At 50.8% G+C, this 10,511-nt stretch overlaps 1 protein-coding gene across 1 annotated transcript; it reads right to left on the bottom strand.

Moving 5' to 3' along the window:
* Nucleotides 1-521: 521 nt before the first annotated feature.
* On the bottom strand, nucleotides 522-3,185 carry ELFN2 (extracellular leucine rich repeat and fibronectin type III domain containing 2). The gene has a single exon (XM_065665118.1). It carries the CDS (start codon nucleotides 2,998-3,000, stop codon nucleotides 574-576), a length of 2,427 nt encoding a protein of 808 aa, XP_065521190.1. The 5' UTR covers nucleotides 3,001-3,185; the 3' UTR covers nucleotides 522-573.
* Between the last annotated feature and the right edge of the window lie 7,326 nt (nucleotides 3,186-10,511).

The raw sequence follows: 10,511 nt of genomic DNA, 5'->3' as shown, positions 1-10,511 counted from the left end.
GAAGGGGACAGAAGAGAAAGAAAAGACTCCACTGCCAAAGGAAATGAGGGAAAAATTAGTGATGGAAGATTTGGAAAAGCAGGTGTATCAGAAAGGCAGAGAAGCTTTCTAAACCAAATCCCTTCCTCCCACCCAAAAGAAACATCATCCCTCAATAGGAACAGAAAGAGCAATAGTTCACAGCTGAGTTTCATGCCCAGTGAGTGTCCATCCCTGCCCTTCCCTTGCCACCGCTGCCACCCCATCCCGGGCCATTCCCACCCACCCGCACTCCAGAGTTGTTACCACAGTGTCAGAGCAGGACGCTCCTCCCAACCATCGCAAGCAGAACAATGGTCCCCATAACACAGTAGAGACAATTCGGCTTGTGTGTGTGTCTGTGTGAGTCAGTGTGTGTGAGAGTTTTCTGCTGCTGTTGTAAACTTGAAGAAACAATTTTGTCAGTTTTGTATTTTCAGGAGTATTTTGTTGGTGGTTTATTTTTCACAGTCAAGTGGCTTTTTTTTTTTTTTCTGGTTGTTTGGGGGTGGGGGTCTTGTTTTGTATCGTTTCCTTGGAAAGAGCAAGGGAGAGTCACAGCTTCTGCTGAGCAGAGACGCCTTTCCAGTAATCCAGGATGTCATGCAGATCCTCATCCTTGGCAAACTGAACTTTCTTCCGCAGGGCATGCCCAGCTGCCATGTAAACCTCCTCCCTGTGGTGCTTCTTGTAAGGCCGGAATCGCTCCCAGATCTTGTGGGTGCTCTCTGATGAGTACTCAGGGCTGGAGGAGTAGCCTGAGAAGTAGTGTCTGGGAGAGAGCTGGGAGTACGTGGAGTCTCGCTTGGACCGGGAGAGTGGCTTGAGGAATGACACCCTCTGGCTCAAGGTGTCAGCACTTTCCTCATAGTACAGGGCTGGGAAGGAGTGACGGTGCTCACTGCAATGGTAAGAAGGCTTGACCTCCAAGTGGTGGATGGCGCCTGGGGACACCAAGGGAAGACGATCCAAAGGGCTGTTGAGTGGACTGCCCTTCTCAATGTATTTGGAGTCAGACTTGCTGAGTGGTGGGTGATCAGGCACATCCAAGCTGAAGACCTTGGCGCTCTTGATGGAGCCACTAGAGGAGACGCTGCAGGTCTTTCTGGCCACGGCAGCATCAGCACTGAGCTGGCGCTGCAAAGGGTGGTGGGAGCTTTCCTTGTAGGGTGGGGAAAGAAAGCTGGGCCGCTCTAGCCCACCCGAGGAACTGGCTGGGATGGACTGGCACTCAAAGGCCATGTCTGAGTCAACACCCGTTCCACCACCCAGGAAGGAGGCTGTATCCAACTTGAGGGCGTCAATGCAGTTGTTGATGATCTGGTTGACCTTGTCTACCTCCTTTGCTATAGTAGAGATCTCAGCAGCTGAGCCTTGCCCATTATCAAGCTCCCTCAGGTCCTCATCTCGCTGCGTTCTCTCCAGCCCATCCCCACCACCAGTCCGCACCTCAATGTAGTTACCTTTAGTGGTGACTTTAGGAGTCTCCATCCCAGTGTCTATTGACTTTGATGGGGGCAATTTCTCCCCAATCATGGAAGGGATGGAAGACATCCGTGAGACAGGGATGACTGGTGGCTCACCCAGCTTCTGAGAAGGATGGACCATGGTACTAGTATCAATATCTGATCCATAACGCATTTCCAGAATGGTCTTTTTGACATTGAGGGATTTCTGTTTCTCCTCCTGCATCCTCCGCTTCCGCAGGCAGTAGTACACCACCCCCAGGACAATGACCATCCCAAAAAGGCAACCCAGGGTGGTCATGATATAGTGGGTGGTGGTGGAAGTACTGGAAATAGGGTCCTCCCTGCCTTTGCTTCGGGTTGCAAAGGTCAGGCAAGTGTGGTTGTAGCGCCTGTTGTTGCGGATGGAGGCCACACAGAAAGTATAATCAGTGTGGGCCTTCAACTTGTTGACAGTGACATATTCTTTCTTGCTCTTCAGTGTTGCTATGTCAGAAACGTAGCTATTGTTGTACTGGACCAGCACATACATCTTACTGTAGGGCATGGGGATGGTTACCATCAGGATAGCTGAGGTGATGGTGACATCATGGAGCTTGATGCTGGGACTGAAGGAGGAGTCAGTGGTGGAGGAAGCTGGAGGCTTGACTGAGAGGAAGTCCCCAGGGCTGATGGCTGAGCCCTCATCCAGGTCTCGCTGGGAGTCAGGGGTATACGGGGTGGGGTTGACCCTGGAGAGAGAGGGAATGGTGCCACCTCTGCACATGGACTGGAAGATGGTGATGGCGTTGCGGTTGTGGTGAGGCCTAGGCACCAGGAGTGGGTACCCAGCAAACTCCCGTGGACTCTCACACTGGAGCCGGTCATAGTTCTTGGTGACATTGTTGAAGACCGCCAGCCAGTTAAGAAAGCTGTAGAGGCTACAGTCACAGTTGAAGGGGTTGCCAGCCAGCTCGCACACCATCAAATTGCTCAAGCTGGTGAAAGTGTTCCCCTCCAGTCGGCTCAGACGGTTAGATGACAGGTCAATGCTAATCAAGCTGGGGCACTCAGAGAAAGCAGTAGGGGTGACCAGCTCAATAAGGTTGTGCTGCACAAAGAGGAACTGGAGACGTGCCATGCCCCGCAACATACCCTCTGTCAGGTTGGTGAGTTTGTTGTAGCCCAGCTGTAAGACCTGGAGGTTTGACTGGCCCATGAAAGCCCCATCCTCAATGTAAGAGATCTCATTCTTGGTCAGGTTCAGATCAGTCAGGTTGCCGAAGCGGTTGAGGGATGAGTACAGCACCACTTTGAGCTTATTCTCGTTGAGACGCAAGTCGTGCACCGTGCTGTTGATGTGCTGGGGGATGGTCTCATATGGGGGCTGGTTCTGGCTGCAGATGGCCAGCCACACATAACCTTTGTCACCCTCAATCAGCCAGCAATCACCTCTCACAGTGCCAGGAGAAAACAAGCAGAGCAGGGCAGCTGCCCACAACCCCAGGCACATCGTGGTCTGCAGTGGTGCCCTCATCAGGATGGGAAAAAAAGGCCCCACAACAGAAAACAACCCCAAATTTCAGGATCACAGCAAAAAGAAACTAAGGGGCAGGGGGAAGAGAAAGGGGCAGTAACTGGGCTTTAGCAATTGAAGGGCATGAGCACCCCAGTCTTTGTGTGTGTTGTCACCATTGCTTCTTCTTGCCCTCTGGGTCAAGCCAGGAGCATGGAGCAGGGAGAACACGTGCAATCTGCTTCCAGCACATGCAAAAGCTGTGACCGTGAATAACTGGTCTGGAAGGGAACTACCTTGTGCTTTTCTAAACAAAACTTCAGACCGAGGGTAGCGAATCTTCTTTGATGCTCATGAATGACTTGCCCACCTTTTCCACTTTTCTCCCTCCCACCCACCCCCCACCCACACCGAACCCACCCCAAAATCAACCCAAGCCCTCCCCCCTCTAGTCTTCCCTCGCCCCTCCACGGTGTGATTTGGAAGAACAAGGCAGGGTTGCCTCCTCTGTCGCTCACACTCCCTCGTTTCTTTCTCCTTCTCTTCCTTCTTCCCCAGGTTCGCTTCTGAGAAGCTTCAGAGCTTCCGATCAAACATGTTGAAAACAAAAATACAGAGAGGGAAAGAGCAAGTGCACACGAGAGAGATCCATCTGTCACTGGAATCTGGAAAAGAAAGCACACAGGAGACAAGAAGAGGCATCAGTTGGAGGGGTCTTTGAGATAAGAGTATAGACAGCAAGGTTTCAGGAGAAGAGTGAGATGGGGAAGAGACAGCATTATGGGGTATGCAGGCAAGAGAAGAATGATACTGCCTGCTATGCTGATAAACCTTCTAGAAGGGAACCTTCATGACATATAATCTCCTATCAAGGGTATGCAGAAAGGCACTGGGGCTGCCTCAAGTAACGTGATCAAAACTAGGGACCTGTGGGAAGGCAGCGGTGGTGGGGGAAGAAGGGGAAGGGAAAGAGGAAGAGGGATGGAGAACGTAAGTCTGTTATTTCAGGGGCTCAAAACTCCTAGGGTAAACAAAGGCAAGCCTCAAGCACAAGCCAAAGCTGTGGATTTCCAGCCGCCTGAAAATGATGTACACGGAATGCATGAAGCAGAGAAAATTTGGACAAGCCTTCCCTCCTGGAAAAAAAAAAAAAAAAAAAAAAAGAAAAAAGAACAAAACACTTTTTTGTTTGTTTCCGTCCTTCCTTGATGCAAAAGGGATAAATAATTCAAGCCACGTGTAACCATTTGTGCTCTAAAAATTGTTCCTGCCTCTTGGTGCATGGATAAGGCTCCTGAGGTGAGCCAGCCCAGCTTCAGCAGGCTGCGGGGGCAGGCTGTAGGCATTGTGTTAAACACCAGCCTCTCAGCCAGCAATGCCAGTGGTCCTGAGCTGGAGCACATCACCCACCTACCTCCCACCAAAGAGGGATGCGCTGCTTCCACCTTTGTACTTTGCCACCTCTCCTTAGGGCTGTGAGCACTGCCCCTTTGAGGGAAAGGACACCTTGCAGGAATGCTTCAGTGCATTCCTGGGCTCGAGGCAAGCTCCTGGTTCTGGCTGGGAAGGGCAGCCTGGAGCACCCTTCCCTCCAGCTACAGCTTCAAGCCTTCTCCCACTGTGCTGAGACACGAGCCTGGCAGGGGTGTCCTCAGGCAGCACAGAGGAAACGATTTCATACGGCACATAAAACAAGTGGGCACTGCACCCTCATGTATTTATTTATTTTAATAGGAAAACCAATAAAAAACAGAGAAAAGGATTCTTAGTTAATGAAAAACTAAGGTGTCCTCTTGCCCCTTTTATTGTGAGGGGAGGCTGCTCACTAAAGACACTGACAAAGCTCTTTCTGAAAAAGCTGAACCAATTTCTAGTGCAGAGACACAAAGGGCAGAAATAAAATGAAGGAAGATAAATGGAGGAGGAGTGAACCCTTGAGAAACAAGGCTTAGGGCTGTGGAGAAATCTGAGCTGATTTGGGTCTGTGGAATTACCAGGCCAGCTGGATTAAAGGATCAGAGATAGTGTCACAGAGAAACACTTAAATATTTAATAATCCAAAAAGTAAAGCCAAGATGGAAAAAGGGAGGGGGAGAAGAGCTAGACCAATAGAAAAGACAGAGAGAAAGCCTCTGTTCCCCACAGCTCATCATCTGAGGCCACCAAACTCGTGTCACTTATGGCTGTCATACAATGGCCTCCAGCTGCTGCCTAAGCTTTGCATCAGCCAGCACTGCAGCAGAAAACAGAGGCTTTTACAGTCTGTTGCTTTGTTTCTCAGCCTTATAATCCAAAGGGAAATAACTTCCTGACATTGTCTCTCCAGATGCATGAGATAGGAGGCACATCTGGCTCTCCAGAGGTTGGAACCCACATGCCTCTGATATTCCTCAATGCCAGTCCCACCTTTTCCAGAGGTGACTCCATGCAGAGACACAGCCAACCCGCCATACCATCTCTGCCCCTAAAACCTTAGCTAACATTTTAGCCAGCATCCATCTCTGAGCATTTTGCTTTAGCCCGTCTGTCTCGCCTTGACAAATACAATACACAATACCCAGCTCCATATAGGAACATCGCAGCCCCCTTGCCTTGACCCGTTCCGGTAGAGCAGACTGCTCCAAAAGCTGTGCTGAATTGGTCATTGCCTGCTGTAGCTTGTTCAGGGTGCACAGGGAGAAAATCTGAGGACAGGACCGCATTCCTCTGCAGCAGCCCCAGCAATCAATGAGAGCCACCCAATCCCACTCAAGAAGCTGCACTCAGGGAACACAGAGAGGGCTCGAAAGGGGAGATGTCCTAGCAGCCTGGAGAGGAAGAAGGTGGCTGCATTAGGGGCTGAGTGGAATGAAGGTAGTGTTTATCCTTGCTATGCATCAAAATCAAGGGGACCATGTAGAGAAGACCTGCTCCCTCTCTATCTTCCATCTTGGCTGTGCAACCTTGCCTCAGCCACAGGCCAAAGGAAGGGCCAAGCCATTCCTCAAGCCAAACTCACTGGTCTCTTCAGTCCCCAGGGTAGCAATCAACTCCAGCCCAGTGGAGAGCCGAGGCAGGCGGACACAAGAGCAGTTGCTGAGAGCCTGGTTTGGACGGGGTCTGTGATTACAGGCAAGAAGAACAGTTCAGACATCGGATCTGTTTTATAGGGCAAGTGAAAGGTCACCACCCTCATGAACCGGGCCTACCTTCTGTAGGGTTCCTATGGTCTTCAGTGTAGGCCAAGACAGCACTTAGAACATGCCCTTGGCTCCTGGCCATCCTCACAAATGCAAAAGCATCAAGTAACAGTAGTGGCATTGTGCCCATGAATGGCTGTACCCTCCTTGGCTGGCACAAAGTCAACCCACCAGCTCCAAGCTCCCACTAATTTCCCTCTGGTTTATTCCCTGCTAATGGATGTGCCAATGTTATTGGCATTTCTTTGCACCAGAGAGTTTGGAGAAGAGCAGGAGGCCAAAGGAATGGTTCCCTTTTTCAGAGGAAAAACAGAGGGAGAAGACCCCCAGATCTGAATCAGGAGCTGGATGTTCTGATAGCCACAGGCAGCCCTTTGGCTTGGGGATCAGGGTGGCACAGAGGGTGACAGAGGAATACAGTCAGTAGTTAGACGGCAAGGCATGAGGGCAGCTTAAAATACAGCCACTTGAAAGTGTGGACAGACTTGATATGAGGGACAGAGACAAGCTGGGGGCTGAGTAGATGGAAAGACTATGACTGAGAAAGGATACAAGGTCTAGAGGGCACGGTGTAAAAAAGCAACCAGAAAAGACTCATACAGCAGCAATTTGGGCCTGAAATTCTGACCTTGTCAACCTTGTCCTCCTGGGGCCCAGTTCACTGGGAAAAACAGCACTTAATTCTACCATTGCTTAAACGGTGCTAAGAGCCTCCCATTAGAAATGCATGCATTAAAACCTGCCAAACACATTTGGCTCCTCTGGGGACACCCCGAAACCAGGCCAAAGCTCCTGCTGCTTTCTTAGGCTTTGTGCTGCAGCTGGGCATCAGCCCTCTTTGCAACTCAGCATGCTGCCTGCTCCTGGCAGGCCTGAGGGCACAAACAGCATCTCCAAGGGGCTCTGCCTCCCAGGATTTTTCTACCCACCTCCCAAAAAAGAGACCTTTCGCAGGGGTGCGTGGTACTGGGGGCTGGTGCCTCATTGAAGGGCCTCTCTACACCTGATGGATAGTTTCTACAATATACACTGCTCTTATGCATCACTGCAGCTACTTCAAATCACCACCCAGAGATGGCCCTTGCTTTTGTCCCTGGCTATAGTGAAAGGACAGTGCCATGGAAGAGCTCACAGCACGGCTGTGGCACTTAAACAACAGCAGCCCCTTCCCTCTCAGTCCCGCTGCTTCCAGGGATGCTCCTATTTATCCCAGGAGTAACCATCAAGTCATGCAGCAAAGAACCCGTGGCTGTGCCCAGAAATGCTCCAGAAGGCTTGAGATGTTTGGGACAAAGAGGAAGCCTGATGACCTGTGGATCTGTGACATGGAAGACACGAGAGAAAGAGAGTGTCTTACACTGCAGCTTCTCTGATGCCCACCAAAGGTTGAACTCACACAGCACTCTCTCCTCTAATGGGGCTCTGTGAAGGTTTCTCTCTCATTTTCTCCTTTCTCTAATTTTTCCCCTATTTTCATGAAACACAATCTGATCCCAGCATCTCTGAAATCCACCCCAATGTTACATTTGTTTGAAATTGGCCCTGTAGCTTCAAAAATCTAGAGGTCAGAGGAGCTGGCTAAGGCAGAAACATAAGAAAGGGGGAAAAGCTGTAAGGCCACCCTAAAAGTCATGCAACAAAAGGTGTTTTCATTTAATTAACCAGACAAAGCCTTCATCTCTTACAGGGGTTGAACGGGTACCAATGCGTCCTGCTGAAGGGTGGCCACTCAGCCTTAGAGGCTCTGTGACTTTTAGCAGAGAGCTGTCGCAAGACAGATCTCATGGTTCAACTCTGGGCAGGTTCATTTTGCCATATACAAATCCACAGTGGCTGCTGGGAGAAAAATCATCCCTCTGAAAGCCAGGCTGGCCCTGCCATGAGTGGGGAGGAAGCTCACAGATCCCAAACTCCAGCTGTCCCTGACACGAGGAAGCCCAAAGCACTAGGATCCTAGCAGGACACACTGTGGCGAGGGGGCCCACAAACCCACAAAGGATCTTAGGTACTTCTCACAGGAGCTGCAAGGATGCTCACAGTGCTCCAATTCCAGCCAGCAGCTATGGGGCCCCTGCACAGAGGAAGGGCAGAGGGCTGAAATACAGTCTGTAGGACCATCTCAAGGGTATGCTGCTCTGCAGCCCTGCCCTTTGGCCAGCTCAGGGGATGGGAAGCATTCAGGTGTTAACCTGAAGTTACCACTCACCACGTATGTGCACATATATGTGCTCAAGCAAATGCACAACCATTGACTTCAAACCTTTGCTGGGCCAAACAGCTTAAAGATTAACCATGAAAAAACCCAACACGGTGCTGAATATAAAAGCCCTGCTCTCCCATTGCGCCTCCCCAGCAGTGATTAGATGCTTAATTTGTTAGGCAGCAAGAAAGAGAGAATGGGAAAGCTCAGGGGAGAAAAATGAAGCTGCTCAGAAGCATGAAAGGAGAGAGAGAGCTTTAGAAGCGTAAATCTTATTTTAGAGTGATAAATACTGGCAGAAAGGTCTTTCATATGCCAGTGGTTCCCTGGCAGGCCAGAGAGCCTCTTTTGTTTTCCAAAGTGAAATTTTATATTAATATGATTATTGAAGATTAAGGGTAATTTGCATCAAGCTAGCGCCACTCAGATGGCAGCATCTCACAGGAGTGTGTGCATGGGGGTAGGCTTGGGGAACAGCCTTCTCCAGGTAGACTAGGATATCAAGAGATTATAGGTTCCATAAAAATCACTATCAGCAATAAAGCCATCTTCACCAGTCTCCCTCCAGGGGAGAGGGGGGCCTGGGAAACATTGCTCCCCTTGGTGTCATCTCATGACCCCGGACATGAGGCAGTGGAAAGGCTTAGAAATAACTCCTGTTGGTGATGGAGAGGGACTGTGGGCTCTATGAGTCTGTAGGGACCTGCCACAGGGAGCACGACAGCAAGACTGGCTCTGCCTGTGCACATGGATGGGTATGCTTGTGTGTGAGTCATGGTAGAGAAAGAGGTGGCAGTTTTGGCTCTGGGGGTGTGAGGTGGAGGGGGAGTATGTGTGGAGGAGCTGCTATAGGTGGGTGTAGGGGGCTGGGTGTGGATGTGGGTTAATCACTTTGTGAAGCAGAGAATGAGCGCTGGCTCCTGTAGAGGGGTTGAATTGCCATGGGGAACCAGGCAAGGTGCTGACTGTGAGTGGAAGTGTGTGTGTGCATGTGTGTTCGCATGAAGCAGTGACTGTGGGAGTGAGGAGCCGTAGGGAGCTAGGTGGGAGCGCGGGCTGCAGGTAGGCGTGCGTGGATCGCGGGAGACAACCATGGCTGTGCAAGTGTGTGTATGGGAGAAGGGCTGTAGGAAAGGGGTGGGAGCACTCCTGTATGCGTCCCTCAATATGAATCGCAGCAGAGAGCAGGGTCTGAGGGCTGGATCTATGCACGTGCCTGTGGGAAGGAGTTGCTGTGGGGGACACGGAATGACCTGTGCTCTTCATGACTGGGACATGTGAGCTTCTGCAGGTAACAGGCCAAGAGTGGGGGCTCTGGGGACATGGAGGAAGCAGCTGTAGGAAGCAAGGATGCAGAGCCAGGATGCACCGGCTCTGTCTGTGTGCAGGGCAATGCTCAGCATGAGGCCAGGAGAAATTCTTGCACTATATGTGATGTTACTGCAAAGACCCCCATCCTGTAAGGGTCACCATGATGCCTCTGCCATCATGTGCTGGCCTTGCTGCCCTGTTTCCCACAACAGCAGCTCCTGGCTTTCACTGAGCTGGCTGTGAACAACTGGTCCACAAGCAATTTGAGAGATGCCCTCACTCAAACGAAGCATACCTCCAGTATATCCAGGTGCTAAATGTATCTCCAGCAACCAAGCGGTACCAGTTTGGAGTGCCACCAAACATGCTACGCTGCAGGTAGAGCAGCAAAGGGACATGAAGGGGGTTAGACCTTACACTACAGCTCACTACTGTCTCTTGCTGGAGGGACTCAGAGAACCTGCAGAATCATATAGGTCCTGGGCTGGCTGAGGGAAGTAATCACTACCCTCACGGTGCACTGGCAGACAGTTATACTGTGGAGGATACCTCCAGGCCTACAAACTGCTGCAGGGCACAAACACTGGCATTCCAGTAGCTTCAGTGTGCTCTTGCCTTCCAGTACATCTCCAGATTGAAAACTCCAGAGGCCAAGCCATGTCATTCCAGTGACAGGAAGGGACTGCCCTTGCATGGCCTTCCCAGACAGGGCATCTCTGACAGTCACATGTTGCTATCCCAAGTCATTAGTCTGCAAGATGGGGCAGTCCCTGTGCTCAGCCTTCTGCCAAATGGACAGTCAACCAGAAGCAAAAGCTTTTATAGATGGTGGTTCAAATGCA

Source organism: Lathamus discolor, chromosome 1 (assembly GCF_037157495.1).
Source record: "Lathamus discolor isolate bLatDis1 chromosome 1, bLatDis1.hap1, whole genome shotgun sequence".
NCBI lineage: Eukaryota > Metazoa > Chordata > Aves > Psittaciformes > Psittacidae > Lathamus > Lathamus discolor.
The sequence above is the reverse complement of the archived record's forward strand: the minus strand, read 5'-3'. Positions and strand labels throughout refer to the sequence as shown.